This window comes from Xyrauchen texanus, chromosome 5 (genome assembly GCF_025860055.1).
Source record: "Xyrauchen texanus isolate HMW12.3.18 chromosome 5, RBS_HiC_50CHRs, whole genome shotgun sequence".
NCBI classification, from domain to species: Eukaryota; Metazoa; Chordata; class Actinopteri; order Cypriniformes; family Catostomidae; genus Xyrauchen; species Xyrauchen texanus.
Window position 1 is genome coordinate 33470664 of NC_068280.1, and position 21447 is coordinate 33492110.

At 37.1% G+C, this 21447-nt stretch overlaps 1 protein-coding gene across 2 annotated transcripts in view; it reads left to right on the forward strand.

Moving 5' to 3' along the window:
* Positions 1–187: 187 nt before the first annotated feature.
* Positions 188–21447, forward strand: part of ncapd3 (non-SMC condensin II complex, subunit D3) — a 30254-nt gene continuing 8994 nt past the window's right edge. The window contains exons 1-23 of one of the 2 annotated variants that reach the window (XM_052127214.1): positions 188–275; positions 666–817; positions 960–1122; positions 1655–1830; positions 2806–2973; positions 4635–4696; positions 4849–4936; positions 5050–5183; positions 6909–6981; positions 7058–7183; positions 7338–7590; positions 7711–7749; positions 7844–7963; positions 8037–8110; positions 8461–8595; positions 12104–12324; positions 12834–13025; positions 13252–13349; positions 19505–19614; positions 19696–19803; positions 20422–20530; positions 20727–20828; positions 20996–21234. In XM_052127214.1, coding sequence (XP_051983174.1) covers positions 224–275; positions 666–817; positions 960–1122; positions 1655–1830; positions 2806–2973; positions 4635–4696; positions 4849–4936; positions 5050–5183; positions 6909–6981; positions 7058–7183; positions 7338–7590; positions 7711–7749; positions 7844–7963; positions 8037–8110; positions 8461–8595; positions 12104–12324; positions 12834–13025; positions 13252–13349; positions 19505–19614; positions 19696–19803; positions 20422–20530; positions 20727–20828; positions 20996–21234 — 2994 coding nt within the window. In that variant the 5' untranslated portion in view covers positions 188–223. The remainder of the gene's footprint in view (positions 276–665; positions 818–959; positions 1123–1654; positions 1831–2805; positions 2974–4634; positions 4697–4848; positions 4937–5049; positions 5184–6908; positions 6982–7057; positions 7184–7337; positions 7591–7710; positions 7750–7843; positions 7964–8036; positions 8111–8460; positions 8596–12103; positions 12325–12833; positions 13026–13251; positions 13350–19504; positions 19615–19695; positions 19804–20421; positions 20531–20726; positions 20829–20995; positions 21235–21447) is intronic. The other variant, XM_052127215.1, reaches the window with a different exon arrangement.

Sequence of the window (21447 nt, forward strand, 5' to 3'; positions counted from 1 at the left end):
ATCATGCCAATAAAGTATTTAAATTGAAATTTTAACTGAACCGGCCTCAACAAGTGTTCCGCCATGGGAACGCCGCGTTAGGTCATTTTAGACTAAGGTGCAGAATCTTCGTAGAAGGGCTCTGGTAGGATTTGTAAAGTGGTTTTCCGGGTGGGTCACAGTGCATGCTGGGATATGTGCTTTCCGAATACAGCCGACATTGGCGCGCTATTTTGAACCAAAGATGGAGTTGGCTCGCGCTTTGCAGTTATTGAAATTAAACAGTGTGCCAACCGGTATGGATGGATTTTTATCATACATTTGTCTCAGGAACAAAATCTAAAACGTTTTTGGAGCTGCACTGTGTATATTGTTTTATTAAATATCGGAATATATTGAGCCGTAGCTGATGCTGTCATTCCGGCGGATTGTTTTGCTTTTGGGTCATTGTTTGTTATAAATGTTGTTTCGGTGTGTTTTAACGCGACTTAATTTTTGTTGTTGTTGTTGTTTGACCATACCAAAGACTAACGAACTGTTCAAACAGTTATAGTTTAAATTAAACCGTAATTTTGTGTTTATAATAAGAGTATATCATATTTTAACTGACTGTATCCAAAATCGAATAAGATGCATTTAGGCAGCATTAGCTACAGTTTACAGCTGTTGATTTGTTAACGTTTCAGACTGGGTGGATGCGGTGTGGGATTTCGAGTTCACCCACACAGACCCCCTTGATCCTGTTATTGAGGAGGAGATAAAGGAATACCCTGATGTTTTCAAGACAGTTTACTTGCAGCTGCTGCCCTTTTCCACTGATGATGACGACAACACACAGGTATAACATTTGATGATGCCATGATTTCATTATGCTTTACCTTTATTACACAAAAAAATAAATGGCTCAGTTTGTGAGACAGTGTTCATGAAACTTATTTATGATTCTTCTGTATGTATGTTTTTTTTTTTTTTTCCTGTAGAGTGTCTGGGTGGTGTTTGGTGAGAATGGTCTCTCTACAAAAGCTTTGGTGGCTGTCTTGTCGTATTTCATCCTCGGTGCAAAAACCAAAAGCCCCAGTCTTGAGCAAAGACTGTGTGGTCTACAGGCAGCCTCCCTATATTTGCTGCTGCTGAAAATACCAGGTCAGTTTACAATGCCTGCCTCAGACTGCAGTGCTGTTTGCTCTCTGTGAGTGAAGGACTTGTGACAGGTGGATTAAAGGGAAAGGTTGAAACAAATCAGAGGTCCTTATGACAACGTCTGAGTAGGAAAGTTGTTTCAGAAGCAGTGCAAGATAGTTTGATTAATTATTTTTAAAAGTTTTTTGTACTTGAAATAAAGTGCATCAATAAATCAGGGACCAGGAACATGAATTAAAATTAATAGGATACATTTTGAATTAATGTTGACTTTAGGAGTGTGAAGGGATAATGTGTGTTTTAAGTATTTTATGGCAAAAAGGATCTTATGCACTCAGTCCACTGATATAGTCATAATATTTCAGTCCATAAAAAAATACAAATGAAAGTAATTTGTATAAAATATATCTGTGATCCTGCCGAATAGCCATGTTAGCATAGCATATAACCTAGTCTATTTAAGTCATTATATCCAGGTTGGTTTATACAATCAGTTTTTATTTTTATTTTATTTGTACTTTTTGTCCATCTTTAGGAAGTGTTGCGAATAAAGTGTACCATCAGATCCTTTTTGATACCTGTCTGAACATGCCCCTGAAATGCTGGCCTCAGGACTCTGGCAAGAAGCGCAAGAAAGATTCTCTGAAAAGCTCCCAAGGTGACAATAAAAGTGGGAAACGATCCAAACCCCCAAAGAAAGTGTCTGATGAGGTAAATAGGTTTCATTTTGTTTGCTGTGCGTACATGTGACATTGTTTGTATTTGTAGCATAAACTAAACCGATCAGCCACAACATTAAAACCACCTGCCTAATATTGTGTAGGTCCCCTCGTGCTGCCAAAACAGCGCCAACCCACATCTCAGAATAGCATTTTGAGATGCTGTTCTTCTCACCACAATTGTACAGAGCGGTTATCCGAGTTACTGTAGACTTTGTCAGTTCGAAGCATTCTGGCCATTCTCTGTTCACCTCCCTCATCAACAAGGCATTTCTGTCCACAGAACGTCTCTCACTGGATGTTTTTTGTTTTTGGCACCATTCTGAGTAAATTCTAGAGTCTGTTTTGTGTGAGAATCCCAGGAGATCAGCAATTACAGAAATACTTAAACCAGCACGTCTGGCACCAACAATCATCCATGTGATTATCTAATCAGCCAATCATGTGGCAGCAGTGTATAAAATCACGCAGATACGGGTCAGGAGCTTCAGTTAATTTTCACATCAACCATCAGAATGGGGAAAAAATGTGACTCAGTGATTTGGGCCATGGCATGATTGTTGGTGCCAGATGGACTGGTTTGGGTATTTCTGTATCTACTGATCTCATGGGATTTTCACACACAACTGTCTCTAGAATTTACTCCGAATGGTGCCAAAAACATCCAGTTGAGATGAGACTGGTTAACAGAGAATGGCCAGATTAGTTAGAACTGTCGAAGTCTACGGTAACTCAGATAACCACTCTGTACAATTGTGGTGAGAAGAATAGCATCTCAGAATGCTTTTCTATGATTTGGATTGGCGCTATTTTGGTGGCACGAGGGGGACCTACACAATGCCACTGATTAGTGTATATTTTAGATAATTTCACTCTACAGTGTATTTCTTTTTTTGGAGTAAATATTGTAAAAAGCATGTTATAATCTTAAGTGTGTCTTTTGTGGTGTGTGTTTGTTTCCTAACAGATGGAGATTGATGACGATGAAGATGACGAAGTGGAGGGGATGTACTTTTCAGCACAGGATTTGCTGAAAATCAGGGAGGGCATTGTTATGCTGGTTCGCACACTCCTGAGACTTTTAGAGAGATTTTCGCTTCGAGACAAACCTCAGAGTACTGACAGCTGTGTTCAGGTCAGTAAATGATGATGGTGATGACGGTAATGCATTTTACTAAAAGATTTAATCATCCATGCAAACCACAACACTAAAAAAAGAGGTCTGAATGTAAAATATTATTCTTTATATGTGTGTGTGTGTGTGTGTGTGTGTGTGTGTGTGTGTGTGTGTGTGTATGTATGTGTGTATGTATGTATCTATGTATGTATGTATGTGTGGTATGTATGTATGTATATGTGGTTTTTTTTACATATAGGCCTCTTTTGGTTGTGTTGGGGGTTGGCATGGGTAATGAAATATCTTCTTGGGCACAGCTGTTCATTTGACCTCTCCATCAAAGAGCCAGTTCATCCCTTTTGCCAAGTATTGGGTCAAAAGAGAGCCGTTTCATCTCTAAAGTTGTTTTTGTGGTTGTTAAGCTCATCATGGTCTCTTCTAGAAAGCATGTGCTGGTATTTAGATGACTACTGATATATACTAAAGTCATAAACTGTTAGCCTAAATTTCAAATCTTATATTTTAGTTTCTAAAAAGTAACCACTCTTTGTATAGATCAGGGACTTTAAATGGTTCAAGGAATGAAAACAAAATATATCTTTTGGAGAATGTTACTGAAAATGTAAACAAAGTCCCTTTCAGTTGTTTCGGAATGAAAACATTGTTTTTAAATGCTGGTAACCAGGTGGTAACTTTATTTTAATTTTTAAAAATAGATAATTTTAATGATGCCAAAGAATGTATCATAGTACCTTTTTTGAATTACACCACTTCCTGTTGAAAATATGACATCGGTCGTGGGGTGGGTTAGGGAGCTGGGTTGTTATTTTATGAACATGTGCTACACAGCCGATTTCGCAACGTCTCGTTTATATCAGCGTCTCCCGCTGAACATCTTTAGATGCGCGCTCCTGCGAACATTGACGTGGGAAAGTAGGGTGATGGATTCCGAGAATGGGGCACCCCTGGGAGTTGTGGGCCCCTGGGCTTCAGCCCATGTAAGCCCGTGCATTAATGCACCCCTGATAATAACAACAGAGATGATGAACAGATTTAAGGAAAACTTCTCAGTTGTTTCTAAGTCTTCTGAATTATTGTTACATTTTAAGCATTAAAATATGCTGCTGGATTTTGACTGGGAAGCAGACCTGAAATTAAAAGTAAATTATTCATACAGTTAATTTTTTTTATTTAGGCCTTACTTAATGATAATGTTCAGTTTTATATGGCTTATTAAAGCTAAAGAGCCAAGAGCAATGAATGTGTGCTCCATTCTCTATTACCCCAATGTTGGTTTTTAAATCAGTGATAAAGGTGATTCAGGACTTTATAAGATCTAGAAGAACATGGTCTTTTTTTAGCACAGTCCAGTGTTTTTAATTAAAATGTTAGTTTTGTAAAGAAATTCAAATGTAGGTCTTTTGTGTGTCTGCAAATCTAATTTTGAAGTGTTTAAGCATATGCCGGTCGATCAAAAGAGTTTTACAACTATGAGAAACGTAAATTCAGACAAGTGAGTAAACTCAAGTGTGTACGTTTTTGTAACGGGGCAGATTGTGGTCAAAGTCTCTCAAACAAATTATATTTATAATAGTGAAACCTTTGACACATCTATTTTTGCTTTCATTACACATTACAGAATGCTTAATGAAATTTATATATTTTTTATTTACTTTCAGCTGTTCACTGAGCTTACAAAGTTTGAACCAGTCGTGGGAGATATGTCATTTTCTCAGGAAAGGTAAATGAAAGAGAAAATTAGAAATAATGGGAAAAAACGCTTTCCTACATCACAATTATGTGTATTTGAGCTTTTCTTTATAAATAGCATAGTATTCTGATTTTTCTTTGCCATATTTTTCTGTTGTTTTTTTTTTTTGTCTGTGTTCAAAGGAATGTCGACCAATTACAGTGCCTGCCTGAGCTGGCCTATCGTGGACTGGGAATACTCTGCTCGGCCATTCATGGTGAAGGAGAGGAGGTGAGTGGAGATATTCAAAAACTCTCTGTTCAATGCTACTTCAACTATGGATTTTTTGCTGAATATTTTTGTTTTTATGAAGACCACTGTTTAACTTTGTTGCATTTTTACAGTGTCGTCGTAGAGTGTTCCGCAAGCTATTGTATGTGATTCTAATGATGAAAATGCAAGACCGATCCAAGCCGTGTCTTCTTGTTCCGTCTCAAGCTGTCTGTAGTGCCAGAGACCAGTCTATTCTTTTTATTTGGTAAGTGACCTCTTATCCTCTCCTAGCTTGGGATTTTAACAGTATTTAGGAAAAGAGTTTTAAGGTGCTTCCATTTTGCTAACTTTGCTAAAAGCCGCACAGCCTCTCTCTGAAACCCCACAAATGTCCTCTCCAAAGGCATGTCAAGAAAACCCGAACATGCAAAATTCACAAACAGAAAGTCTTTCTGTGAGGTAGAATGGACATTCTTTCTGTGGCATTTCACATAGCTTACTGCACCTTTTACCAGACCAGGGCTCAAAAATAAGGTTTTCTTTCTGCTGGTCCAGTTGCCAATATTTTTACCTCACAAAAATTCTACATATTATTTTTAGCAGCATATTTGTAAATTTTATGGTATGAAATTTAGGTAAAAAATTTTTTATTAATACGTTTAACAATAAAGTTTCTCTTGCCATATTTGCTAGAAATTATAGAACTGTAATGTTTTAAAAATGCAAGTGCAAGATTAACTAATTTAAGATGTAGTAATAGTGTACTGGGATAATTAAAAAAGTGACATTAACTTGAAAGTCTCTCACAATGGTCTTGGCCATCCACATTGTTGAGTGTTACCGATAGTGACTTTTCAGTTGTATCTGTCATGTACATTTTTATATAAGGGCTGTCAATCGCAAAACATTTTTTAATCAAATTAATAACTTGATGTGCCGATTAATTAATTCAGTAATCACATATAAATATTTACTGTGAAATGCCCCCAAATAAAGATAATTTAGTGTATAATAATTAAAATAATTATAAATATATACTGGTGGCCAAATGTTTGGAATAATATGTACAGATTTTGCTGTTTTGGAAGGAAATTGGTACTTTAATTCACCAAAGTGGCATTCAACTGATCACAAAGTGTAGTCAGGACATTACTGATCACTATTTGAAATAAGTTATTTTTGATCAAATTTAGACAGGCCCCATTTCCTGCAGCCAACACTCCAACACCTTCATGAGTAATCATGCTAAATTGCTAATTTGGTACTATAAAATCACTTGCCATTTATATCAAACACAGTTGAAATCTATTTGGTTCAGTAAATGAAGCTTAACATTGTCTTTGTGTTTGTTTTTGAGTTGCCACAGTATGCAATAGACTGGCATGTCTTAATGCCAATATTAGATAAAAAATGGCAAAAATGAAACGGCTTTCTCTAGAAACTCAATCATTGTTTTGAGGAATGAAGGCTGTACAATGCTTGAAATTAAAAAAAATCTGAAGATTTCATACAAAGGTGTACACTACAGTCTTCAAAGACATGTTTGCAGGAGCACGCATCTAAAGATGTTCAGCGGGAGACGCTGATATAAATACGAGATGTTGCGAAATCGGCTGTGTAGCGCATGTTCATAAAATAACCCTGCGACCGATGTCATATTTTCAAAAGGAAGTGGTGTAATTCCGAAAATGTACTATGATAAATTCTTTGGTATAATTAAAATTATCTATTTTTAAAAGTTACATCATTAATGTCCTGACTATACTTTGTGATCAGTTGAATGACGCTTTGGTGAATTAAAGTACCAATTTCCTTTCAAAACAGCAAAATCTGTACATTATTCCAAACTTTTGGCTGTGTGTGTTTGATTTCTTTTGTTGTAATTATTTAGCATTGATTCTGTTTTTTTTTTTTTTTTTTTTTATAATTTATTATATATATATATATTTTGGTTTTTTATATTTTTCTTCCTGAATTGTCTGTGTTCTAGCCATATTGTTGATGAACAGAAGGAGACCACATTGCCGCTTTTACGAATCCTTGTGCAACATATCTGCCATCAGGTACACTTATTTTAAGATTTTTTTTTTTCAGTGTGTATCTGTTTATATCTTTATATTATGCATGTTTGTGTTTCAGATGGTGGAGAAGTCTGAATATCGAACCAGTGGAGCACAGGCTATTGGGAAGCTAATGGCTAAGATGCCTTGTCAGGACTATGCAGTCCTCGTTAAGTGGCTCTATAACTACTCTCGAAACAACAAGGTATGACTGTCACAATCCAACTACCATTCTATTTAACAAAACGTGGCATGCGCGTACATTTAGGTTGTTGTAAATGTAGTTTGCACATAGCTGTTTTTTGTATCAGTATTAGTATGTTCCTCTTCATGAATATTGTACAAAAACCTCTATTCAGGTGGCGTTCAGAATGTTTGCACTGGATGTAGCCATGGTCCTCCTGGAGCAGAGTGAGAGGGACATGGAGGACACAATGGACCCTGAGTTGGCTGTGTTCCTGTCTCACAGGTTCCTGGTGCACAACATAGTTTACAGTCATCGTAACGATGTCTCCCCCACAGTCAGAGGCCATGCACTACACTGCCTGGCACAGTGTCTGGAGCTGCGTTCCCAGAATGCCACAAAATGTGTCCATGAGCTCTTCTCCAACAGTAGGTTTTATGACTACAGCTGCTTGTGGGATATTTGTATATGAGATTACAACAATGTTATACTCAACAGATCTGATATTCAGAATGTTGTAATATGTACTGAGCTCATTCTTTTCTCAGCAGGTGCACAGACTATGCTTGAGACGGGCAATTCTGAGCGTAAGATCAAAGTTAAAACATTTTAGTGAAATTTTTGAGGAACATTTGGATGTCAGTAGCTGTAGAGTTTGTTGTATGGTGTTATCCTTCACAGAAACTCTGAAGAGAGGAGAGACTGGTCAGAAAACCGCCCTGACCTTCAGAACTATCGAGCTCACAAAACACAAGAGCATCACCGCAACCCGAAGGAGTGACATCAACACGTCCTTACAGAGTGAGTTCAAATGTTTAACACACACTATTTGTTTGAATGGCTTTTTATTCATTTTATTTATTTATTTATTTAGATGAGGAAACCATGGCTTTATTTAAAAAGCATGTCAGTGACCCTAAAACCAATGCCAGGAAAAGTGCACTGGAGGTATGAATCGCGTTAAATTACACTTCTTTTTTTTATTTTTTATATTAACTTTTTTCCCTTAAGCCCACACATGATGTTAGTCTAAGTGTCTTGCACCAAAAACGGTCATATGACCTGACCATTTGTCACTCCCTCTGAAGAATTTAACAGTCTGTTTTAGCTATTGTTGTATGTACCTCTAAGGCTTCTGTATGTAAATAACCTCTTGAACCACTGGATACAGGTGTAGTAATTTGTAACTTATGCACGGCTGGTGCTCAGCCAGCCTCAGATCTTGTGAGCTGTTCACATTATCAAATCACTACAAAGAAAACATTTAGGACTGATTATGTGTGTCTGTGTGTTTGTAGACCGTCATGAGTCTGCTGAAGCATGGGGTGATCTCATGCAGTGTGGAGAATCTGAATATTCTGTCAGATCGCTGCAGGGATCCTGCTGTCTCGGTGAAGAAGAAAGCCATTCAGTGCCTTATGGACCTCCTTGCTGTGAGAACCCCGTCCATACTGTAATCATATTACTGCTGTATCCAACAGATGGATTCAATCCCTCTCTTTCTTATGGCCAGTTAATTGTGATTAGCTAGTCAAACATAACCTTTCCTTGTGCCTTAGGAGTGTTAGTTGCAGGCATTATAATGGTCATAAGTAATCCATTCTTCACCTATGTTCCATTAATTGTAAGTCAAGTAAGCATTTCTGCTTACTTCCACCTGCAGGGTTTCATTTCGGGGTACGTGCACAAATCTTTTATTTTTATTTATTTTTTTGCCAAATCAACACCAAACTATTACATTGTGATGACATTGAGAAGATTTTAAAATTTTGTAATGTGTAGCATTCATGTAACTAATGGCTAAAGCATTTCTAAAAGACTTTGAAGCCGTTCAGACCGATCGCATTCTGAATTTTTCATTTAGTTTTTATTTCTATTTTCTATTCAATTTGTCTTAATTCAGTTTAGTTTTCATTTGTCTGTTAGTTTTCATTTCGTTTTCTCAGTGTTTTTTAGTTTCAGTTTAGTTGGTTTTTATTTTAGTTTTAGTCTTTTTTATGGCTGCCAAAGCTGAGCGTTTACTGGTGTAATTTAAAAAGTCTAATATTGTTTCAATTCTCAGGTCAGTCTTGTGTTACCTCTATCTTGTGTTATTTTCATGTTTAATGTGGATTGAAATGTTGCAAATGTTATAATATAGGGTGAATATGGGTAAAGTGGCAATTAAGTATCCACATTGTATCCATATGTATATTCTTAAGTGATTAGAAATCATTACTAAACTAATCTTTGGGGAGTAAAAAATCTATGGAATTTTCCACCCAAAAATGAAAATTCTCTCATAATTTACTCACCCTCATGCCATCCCAGATGTGTATGACTTTCTTTCTTCTGCTTAACACAAATATATATTTGTAGAAGAATATTTCAGCTCTGTAGGTCCATACAATGCCAATAGGGGCCAAAACTTTGAGGATCCAAAAAGCAGCATAAAAGTAATCCATATGACTCCAGTCATTAAAAGCATGTCTTCAGAAGCGATGTGATATGTATGGGTAGGGCTGCAACAGTATGAGATTTTCAGACAATATCACGGTTTCACAGTATATGGTATTACACAATTACTATGATCAGTGAAAACAGAAGTGTTTATTTATTTTTGAGCAAACGCTTTATTATAATTGAAACTTGAAAGCATTTATTTTATTGAAGTATATGTAAAAAAAAAAGTCTCCCTTTTGAAAATAAAATAAATAGAAAAAATAAGAAAGCTAATGAATTATAATAATACATCGAATTATAAACATGATAAAAAATAGCATGTAACTATAACATGTTATATAACTAAAGCATGTTAGTTTATATGTTAAATTAACTACTAAATGAAAAATAACATGAGCTGTGTGAGCTTTTGAACTAATGTCCTATGATTATTAACAGTTAACATTTACTGTAGGTGCGCTATAGTGAGGCCAGACTGCTCTTGTCTGTCCCTTTAACTCAGTGGTTCTCAACTGGTTTTGCTTCAGGACGCAGATTTTACATTGGACATCAAGTGGCAACCTGCCATAGATTAAACATAACCTGTATTTAATGCATCTTGGGTTGCATTTATTTTTATGTTGCATAGTTTTGTTCATCATTTTCCAGTACATCAAGTGACATAATTTTTGTTGTTGATGTCAATGTTTGACTTTCAGCACACAACTGAATAACACAGACTGCATGACTATGATAAATGAATACTGCAAGAGTTAGATTAGCATACAGGCATGAAGGGACTTCAACATTTCTAAATTGCACAAATAATAAATACATATACATATTTGTCTCTGGCTTGCTTTTGCTTGCATGTCAATGATTACTCCTCCTTGTGTCAATGATGCCGAGATCTATTTTTATATTTAATTTAAACACTGAGAAGGTTCACCTGCAAAATTAGTAGCACAAAACATCACAAGCAGCCTCAAAAATGGACACGGAGTAGCCGTATAACACTTTTCCTTGAGCAGAATATTGCACTACAGATCGCTAAGTTTGTTCAAAGGGGAAATCCAGATAGAAATAGCGCACTTGCATGCATGGTTGCCAGATTGCACAAAATAAGTAATACATTAGGCAGAATATTTCCAATTTGCGCAAGTATAAATCTTAAGCTGGGGGTGTTGCGTCTCTTATCTGGCCCAATGCAAGTTAACTGAAATATCCAATGAAAAATAAAAACTTTTTATGATAAATGAGCCGCGAGCCACATTAAACCATGTGGAGGGCCTGCTCCAGCCCGCGGGCTGTAAATTGCCCATGTCTGCTTTAGCTGTTTGCGAGATTATCATTAAATCTGCCTTGGCAGTCCTAAATAGTCTATCACTTGGGTGGCTGCCAAAATATCTTCAATGGGAGAACCATGGTATTGGTATTGCTCTTTCCCTGCTGTCCGTTACCCAGTCCAAATAAACCAGTTGAGAAACACTGCTTAACTCATGTCAGACCCCCTCACCTCGCTTCTCTCTGACATTTTCAGACAAGTAGGAAAGGAGATGCGAACGCGCATGTGAGATTCTCCTTCCGGTTGCAATACTGTAGATAAGCAAATGTACATGGTATGATAACAGTCAATTTTGAAACCGTGGTATACCGTGAAACCGGTATACCGCTGCAACCCTAGGTATGGGTGAGAAATAGATAAATATTTAAGACCTTTTCTACTGTAAATCTTGACAACAGATCCTTGGCAATCATGTCAAGCTTAATTATATTTCCTAGCATCATCTAACACTCTGCAGACTCTACTAGTAAGTGTAATCAAGCTTGAAATAATGATCGGTCATGTAGACTGCAACTGCAAGGTGTACAGTGAAACATTTCATCACTTCAGAAGACATTGATTAAACCACATATGTATAACTTTTATGCTGCCTTTATGTGCTTTTTGGAGCACGTTTTGGACCTTGTTCACTTGCATTGTATGAACCTACAGAGTGGAAATATCCTTCTAAAAATCTTTGTTTGTGTTCAGTGGAAGAAAGAAAGTTGTACACATCTGGAATGGCATGAGGGTGAATAAATTATTAGATAATTTTCATTTTAGTGTTAACAATCCCTTTATCTTTTTGAGGATATATATTTATATATGATTTTAGTTTGGGATGTGTGGCAGAGCTCATGACCACTGGTGGGAGAATCAATGGTAAAGAAAATGACACAAATACATTTCAAGTCTTCTGAAGTTACATAACTTCTTTTACAACGCCATGTATGTAATGGCAAGATTTAGGTGAGAGAAGCAGTTTGATTGTTGCCCTTTGTCAGGCAAAGGCACAAAGAAAAATTTAATTCAAATAGTGTTTTTACTAGTCAAATATTTAAAGCTGAATTAGTATTCGATTAGTGAATCACTCATGCACACCCCTACCTGACACAATCACAAGGGTCAGAGACCAATGTAATGTGTGGTTCTGAAAACCAATAACCTTATTTCTATCAAACATGGCATGTGTCCAGGCTCTGTCTGACAATAGGGAGGTGCAGGAGGCCTGGCTGAGAGGAGTGCTGCCAGCTGTCATGGACTCTGAGAGCTCTGTGCAGGAGAAAGCTCTAGAGTGCCTGGACCATGTCATCCTCGCACACATTAAGAGTCAAGGCAAATATCGGCCTGATGACACCTCTCAGAGGCTAGCCTGGGACTTGCTGGGACTGATGTGTGAAAAGTGTCAAGACCTCAGGTCAGTAGCACCGGTGGGACCTGTGTCCTAAACAGGTGCAACAGGATAAGTCACCTCCAGGGACTAAATACTAGTCATAAATATTTGCTTAAAGGCCATGAAAATGTATTTTGCATGATTTCATCCAAATAATATATTTTAGTTCCCATGACAAATGGTATATGGTATTTCCTGGTTTATGTGTGGCAAGCAGCAGATAAATAAACCAAGCATTATATATATATATATATATATATATATATATATATATATATATATTTTTTTTTTAAAGAGGTTACCAGCCAGTTGGCAAGTCACTTCTTTTTATTTACCAGTATATATTTAGAGAAAACCTTTAAACTGGAAAGTCTTGTCATGTGCCTGGTTAGGACATGGTGTGAAACTGTTTGTTCAAACTTAATTTAAGAATGAGTGTGTCAAATCTGTTAACATGAAAACGTGTTTCCTGTTCCCTTTTTATTTCCGTGTCCTATCTCGCTGACTTCTCCCCATGTCTCCCTCTTCTGTAGTCGATATTTCAGCAAGGCTTTCAGCGTGTGGGCTCCTCAGCAGAAGTTCACTCCTGCATTTGTGAACAGTTTGCTGTCTCATACGGAGGGAGAAAGGGCGGCTGCCGCCTGGCTTCTGTTAGCTAAAATTGCAAGCTGCTCTCCCAAACTGAACTACGGGACCGTGCTAGAGACCTGGGAGCACACTGTCAGGTCAGAAAACAGGAAATGTGAATTTGTTGTGAAATTCAGGAAACTCCTTTGTTAGCTTTTTCCATATTGCTGGAAAGTTCCATAGGATATATGTCTTTGTATTGAATAATTTTGTTGTTTTTCTGAATCACTGATTGACTGTGAATGAATATTGTCTAAATGTTTTTCACATTATGTTATTTAATTGTTGGTTGTGTTGACATTTTATCTCTATCTCTGTTATTAGGTCACCAATTGTTTCAGAGACAATGACCTGTCATATTTTGAGCGTTATGGGTGACATTTCCTCTAATCTAAATGACGACACCAAGAGCAGAATAGTAGGTAAGTTTTGTGTGCATGTGCCAGTTAGAGGTCGACCGATTAATCGGCCGATTTTTAGCATTTTTTACATAATCGGCATCGGCCAATTTCCAAGTATATCAAGCCGATTATTAGGCAGGCGCATCTGTGGGCAGCCTAGTGTTGTTGTGGAACACGTGTTCGACGCACGCTGCCACTAGAGTCATTTTCCAGCAGAGTGAGCAGACCTCCTCCAGTGCCTAAGGAAGGAGCTAAGTTCCTTGGAGAAAACAGTAAGGATTAAATTTGTATAACTTCTTTATATTTAATTAAAAACTTTTGATATTTTACTGCCAACTTCGAGAAAAAACGCGACATGACATTCGGCTACTTTGGATATTGATAGCGTAGTTGAAGTTGCATTATCACAGCAGAAGGGTTGCTATCATGTCACAATAAGCAAGAATTTTGCAATTACAGACAGTGAATCTGAGACTTTTATTTGTTCTGTTTGTGTGTCTTATATTTGAGAGGGTTGTCACTCAATGCAGAGAAATAAGTAATAAAAAAGATACCAACGCGCTATAGGCTATTGAAGGACTGGCTTTGGTAAGCTCGGACGTTACCGGTTCTGCTGTCAGTACTGGAGAAATTAAGAAAATACATGTATTATTGCTATAAAGAGAAGGTTATTTTATCTCGCCAGCCATTTCTATGTATAATAATTCTATGAAACCATTTGTCTGTGATGCAATTTAGCTATTCGCAGTCAGAGAGACAGAGAGAGAGAGAGAGATCTCGCGCACAGCGAGCACAACACAGCCCAGCTTAATGAGTGACAGAACTAAACATTCAAACGTAGCCTGGTTTAGATCTGTGATATTAGTCTGATTTTATTTTATATTTCGCCTTCCAAAGATTATAAAAATAATATTTATACATAATTCGCATTCTGTCTAGCACAACTCCCTTCCCTTCACAGCGGTGCACTGACATTTCTCCCTAAAACTCAAACTTAACGTCAGAATCAGCACGATCGGTTATTGTTGTAAAATGCAGTCTAGCTACTGTTGCTAAATTGCGGGACGCGTTTAATAATAAAAAGAGCGCAAGAGATACCGTTCCCAAGGCGGCACGCGCTCCGAAACAGACAGCAACAAGACAAGCAAAGTATAGGCTATTTTGGGTTTCATGTGCGCATCTAAACGATCAACTATACACAAAAATGTCTAAACGACCGACTTGGAGATTCACTTAAACACAGTTTATGTCTTAAATGGACGTAGTTATGGAAGTAGTTGGGAGAAAATATGCTCCATCAGGAGTCTATTAGATCTGAACTCGGTCTTAAAGGGGAAGCAGCCTAATAAACATGCCGACGATTGAGCCATTACTGCGAATCAAACAACAAAAGGCAAAGAGAAAATCACTTACAGCTCTTGAATTAATAACTTATGCATTAATAAGCATTAATCTATCTATGATAAACTATGCAGTGTTATTTTACAATTGATTACTAGATTATTAGATTTCTTTTTAGACCACACCTGAACAGTAATGTTAGTAGACCTTCCTGAAATTAAATCACTGTGCCTAATCTGCCTATATAACGTTTATCTTAAAAAGAACCGTTAAGAATACAGTTGAAGTACCGGATCGATAAGCAGTATCGGTAAGATAGTAATACCATTAAAACCTTAACGATACCCATCCCTAGTTATGCCTGTGCTGACTTGGATGCTCTGAATATTGGATTACGTGTCTGGATTGCCCCTTAATTAAAGCTGCATTTGGATCTCAACCTTCGTGTCTCGGAGCAGTTCGTAACACCTGCTTTGTTTATTTAATATATTTGTTATACATTATTATACAATATGTTTTTACATTATACATTTTTAATTTAAGTGTCAAGTGTTCAATAAATGTATTTGTTGAGAAATGTTGTCTATCTTAAGTAATTATTTGTGTTACATTTTATCTTACAAATAAAAGGTTCAAATAAGAGGTTAAAAACAAGCACATATTGGCCAAATATCGGCCAAAATAAATCGGCTGCATTAATCGGCCATCGGCCGACCCGGATTTCAAAAGATCGGCATCGGCCTGAAAAAACAATATCGGTCGACCTCTAGTGCCAGTACAAGTCAGCTGGTCATTATTGCAAAATAAAGCCTGACAGGGTGATCATAGATCTTTTATTACCCTCAAAGGGTTTATTTTACTGATCATCCGACTGTACATCTATTCTGCTTATTACATGGTTTCTTACAAAATATATAAGTAAATGGACATGACATTGATTTGAATTTGAAATATATTATCAACAAAATAAGATGAGTACCACGTAAAATGTTAACATATGTTATTCATAAAGGAACTTTGCCCTCTGTACAGTATGTGTCTGATTGTGTATTTATCCCCTCGGGTTTTCCGTAGAAAGCGTATGCCCGTACTAGGGTGCAGCGGTATACCGGTTTCACTGTATACCACGGTTTGAAAATTGACGGTCATCATACCATGTACATATGCTTATCTACGGTATTGAGAAAAATATGCAACGGGTCAGAGAATCTCATATGCGCGTTCACATCTCCTTTCCTCCTTGTCTGCCTGTCAGACTCGTCAACTTGTGACCCACTCAAACACGCACGCACGCGCAGTGGAGAAAATGTCTGAGAGAGGCGAGGGTGTCTGACATTAGAGTGTGTTTAAGCAGTGTTTCTCAACTGGTCTATTCGGACGAGGTCGCGGACAGCAGGGAAAGAGCAATACCATGGTTCTCCCATTGAAGATATTTCGGTGGCCGCCCAAGGTATAGACTATTTAGGACTGCCAACGTAGATTTAATTATAATCTCGCAAACAGCTAAAGCAGACATGAGCAACATACGGCCCACAGGCTGGATCAGGCTCATTTATTGTAAAAGCGTTTTTATATTTCCTTGAATATTTCAGTTAACTTGCATTGGGACGTCACGGGTCTCCACAAGCGTATAACATGCTCAAGGTTGCCAGATAAGAGACGAAACACCCCCAGTTTGAGATTTATACTTGCGCAAATTGGAAATATTCCGCCTAATGTTATACTTATTTTTGCAATCTGGCAACCATGCACGTCTCACTTTCCCCTTTGAACAAACTTAGCGATCTGTAGTGCAATATTCTGCTCAAGAAAAAGTGTTATACGGCTACTCTGTGTCCATTCTTGAGGCAGCTTGTGATGGTTGGTGCTACTAATTTTGCAGGTAAACCTTCTCAGTGATTAAATGAAATATAAAAGTAGATTTGTTCCAAAGGTGTTCATGTTCGAACCGACAAAAACCGGTTGAACGCTAGGTGGTACTATAGGGTAATTTTCGTTAAGCAGTGTTAGAGTTAAGCCTACACAATAAAGCAAGACACCTTGATTTCAAATTCTGAACTTTATTTTAACTAAAAATTCAAATAAAACTGGAAAGAAATTAAGTGCAATTGAAATTTGTGTTTTTCAACTTTTTGAAATATGGCTATACAACAGTTGTTAAAGGCAACTTCTCTCTGGCAAAGAACTTGCTTCATTTGTGCATTCTCTTCCAGTCGGGCATTTCATTGTCCGGGAAAATACATAGTGTGTGAATAAATTTGATGTTCTCTCTTTCACAATATATATATATTTATATATGTATATACATTACTGTGCAAAAGTCTTAGGCACATAAGATGTTTCACAAAAGCATTTGTCTTAAGATGGTTATATCATCAGCTTCAGTGTGTCAATAGGAAATATAAATGTTAGACTCACAAACATTACTTTTACAAATAGAAAAGATTAGCATAAAAGAACTGGGCACTCTGCAAGAGATTGCATTGCCCCCACTGAACATAGTGTCAGTCTGAGATTACATAAAGAGAAGCAATTGAAATAGATAGAAGAACTGTGGCAAATTCTCCAAGATTCTTGGAACATCCTATCTGCCAACAACCAAGAACCACTGTGTCCAGGTGTACCTAGGGTTGGGCGATGTCCCCTAAATTGGCAGTTGACGATGTTGACAGTAAAACATCGCGATGGATGATGATATCGTCGGGGGTGGGGGGGGGATTATATAATTTCATATAATTTTCAAAAATTATATGAAAAATTATAATTTCGTTATTTTACCAACCCAACTAATGACTCGTTTAGCTTTCACTTAAGAAGAGTTGTGCACTATTTATTTTAATATATCTCTTTACATAAATACTATTTTCCACTTAAAAACTATAATTTCATTATTTTACTCACTGATGAGCAAAAGGTCAAGGCAGAAATGACCATGTACCTGCAGGAAATGGTCATTGATGGGGAAGAGGACCCGCTGACTTGGTGGAAAACGAACGACAAAAGGTTTCCGTTCATGGCAAGATTAGCACGGAAATATCTGTGCATATGTGCTACCAGTACTCCATCAGAGCGGGTCTTCAGCACAGCGGGTAGTGTAGTTACTCCAATCCGCAGCTTATTAAAACCAGATAAAGTGAATATGTTGGTATTTCTGGCCAGAAACATTGAAATTTAAACATGGTCTATGGTGAAAGATATTAGACTTCTTTACGCATTTTTCGCCATCCGTTCTGGAGCTATTCGATTTTGCATATTATTTTTTAAACGTTCATTTGTAGTTCATATGACCACTTTACAATATTTCAATAACATAATTTATTTTGTAGCCTGTGCTGAAGTTAATTGTGCTGCTAATTATAAGTGAAATGTTAATGCTGAGTTTCGGTCTGAGTGTTGTTCCCGTTTTCCTGTTCTTTATTTGTTGTTCTTCTATGTTTTAATAAATGTGTGTTATTCATATTCACCTTGTTTCTTTCATTTGATTTGACATTATGGATTTATGGCCAAGGAAATTGTTCTTTAAAAGTATTAACCAGACAAAAGTTATTTGACGTTCGCTGGTCTGGGTTTATCTTAAACTGCTGCTTCAGTGTATACAAGAGCTATGTGACAATGAGCAAGATTTTCTGAGACACTACAACTACTAATAATTAATTAATAAAGGCTATTTTCTTGTAGCCTACAACATAAAATATTTTAATCTAAATGTACTGTGTAAGACATGTAAAAAAAAGACAAGAAGCTAACAATGTCAAGATCAATATTTGTGTAGCCTGCCTGACACGGTATTTTCACAGACTAACACGTCACATCTCTGGCATATACTACAGTATTTAAAATAGCATATATGCATTAGTTATATTCTGAATTTAATTTACAGAGCAATCCCTGCAAAGTTTTTAGGTTAACTATAGAAGAGACTAGGATTAGTGAGTCACACTAGCAAGACTCGCAAAAGGGGCGTGGCATCACGATGTTGGCTCTACATCGTGATGTTGGTCAGCCATCACGTCCATCGGCACAACCCTAGGTGTACCTAGGAAAATTGGTGCTGTTTTAAATGCAAAGGTGGTCACACCGGATATTGATTTAGCTTTTTTTGTTTATTGGACTTTGTATGACATTGTGATAAATGAAAACAATGTCATTATTTCTGAAGACATCCTCACTAAGCTACTTTTTACTCAAGTGCCTAAAACTTTTGTACAGTACTGCTTCAGTGAATTTTAATATGTCCTAGTGTTATTATTAAACCGCAAATGTATGTGATTTAATTGAATATATATATAGTGATGCACACTTCAAAATGAACGTGTGAAGTTGGCCGCTCATGCACTGAAAACAAGTCATCATGATCATTACGCACACTCTTATGTGTGTGAGAGGACAGAGCTGAGCACTCTGAAGTGTGCAGCACATACAGACTATGTATTTATTTATTTTAATCACAGTTTTACAGGAATTAAAAATCACACTGGGCCATGTAGCAAATTCTTATCTGGACGTGAGAAACTGTCAAAAAACGCCAAAGTTAAAGATCAATTTAAATGGATATATACATTTTTGCTTAAATATTACACTTGTTGGGCACATAAAAGGTCCTGGAATTGTCCTGGAAAACTGTGCCTTGAAAAGATTGGGAACCCTGACCAGTTCACCATTTGAATTTAATGATTCATTAATGAACTGGTCTGAATCAAACCATTTCTAAGAATTGTTATCAAGTAATTACAAATGACTGTTGAAGAAAAACATACGGTCATTGAAATGGTCAAAAACTGCTTAAACCAAAGAAAAAAATATTTTATGTACATATTCATCCTGTGTATGTGCAGATGATCTGATGGGCTGGTTGAAAAGCTTCAGCTTACCTTTGGAGGTCATCAGTTCCTGTGTGGATACGCTGGTCAGATTTGGAAGATCAGACAACACTCAAGACACATTGGTAAGTTCAAGCCATAGTCAAGAAGCTTTAACAAGATATGTCAGTATACTCTTTATTACTTTCTGAATGTGTGTGTTTCAGGGGTTCCTGGATCGTTTCTGTGGAGAGCTGGTCTCCGTGTGTGAGTCATATCTTTCCAGTGTCATTCTAAATGAGAAGGGAGCTGAGAACATCAACGAAGACCTGCTGGTAAGACAGAGCTGATATTAACTCTATGGGTGCAACATATTCTCAAGTTAGGAGTGGGCAGTATGCCCAATATCCTGTTCATGGTTTTGAGTAATATCATGGTAACTATATCACAATATAGTTATATTGTTGGAAATTCAACAACAAAAAATGGTTTATATGAAGTTACAGTGTGGTAATGTTTAATTTAGGATAATCCAGTGAATTAAATACTTTACAAATAAATGGTACTTTTCTCTATTTTTAACATGATTGATTCAAACAGATAAGACTATTCATAATGATAAATGATTATGTCTGGCAACAGTGCAAATACAGCTTCATATTATTTAACACTTGTTTGCATTACTCAATGTTTCTTCAACGTTTTCATATAAATAGTTTAAAGCAGTCCCAACATACAGCTGTCTACACTCACACAATACATACTGTCATACAGCCCTAGCTCATATACTGATTTTTGACAACCAGATCCTAACCAAAAACTTGTTTTAACTATACACACAAAACCCTATCTTGAAGACTATAACCCATTAAAATTAAGGATGTTTTCAATTTACATTTGACCTTTGCCTTCAGAAAATATATTGTTTTCTTCTCTTTTTCATTCTATCCCAGGTAAAATATCTTTATACACTTGGTGCAGCTTCTCTCCATTGCGCCTCTAAAGTGGGGAAAAGAATATTCCTTCTGGTTCAGTCCATTCTCACTCCCTCAGAGCAACCAGGTGATCCCATGCAACTACTTTTGATTGGAATAGGTGCACCTGTATTCCAGCATTCTCGCGTGTCAGTCCGATTAATCTGAAAAAGATCATTTTTCGAAAACTTGTGGCTACAGAAGCTTAAATGCTGTTTTAATGTTAAATCGTCTTTTGTCTCTTGGATGTGCTTGTTTACTTTTTTGCTGTTTTATATTTCCAGTTCATACTGAAGGAGATGTGCTACCAGCTAGTCAGCCTCTGTCTCAGTTCAAGCCTAATTCCATGCCCGCAGTGGTCCGGGCACATGCTGTTATCACATTAGGTGTGTATAATTTACACACACACACACACACACACACACACACACACACACACACACATTCTCTTTAGACTTATGCTGTTTCTCATGTCATTCAACCACACACATAAAAAAAGCATCTAGCATAATCTGATGGTGATCTGATCTCGTTCTCTCTACCGGTCTCATAGGTAAGCTGTGTCTGCAGCATGAGGAGCTGATGTTGAAGTATCTGCCTGTGTTTGCGCGGGAGCTGGAGGTGGGCACAGAGCTGGCCGTGCGCAGTAATGTGGTGGTGGTGATGTGCGATCTCTGTGTGCGCTACACCAACACAGTGACCCGATATATCCCCAACATCTCGGCCTGCCTGAGAGACAAAGAGCCCATCGTCAGAGAGCAGACCCTCATCATGCTGACCAACTTACTGCAGGTGTATACACCCTTGTGATCAGGGATAAGCCCCATAGTGTTTTGACTAACCTCTGCATTAGCACTTTTTTCTTCTTATACAGTATACAGAACAGTCTTTCGATATCATATACTGTGAATCATTTTGTGTTATGCGAGTTACTCCTTAAAGGGATAGTTCACACAAAAATTTGAATTCTGATCATTTGGTTAGAGAATGTTTATTTTTGAACTA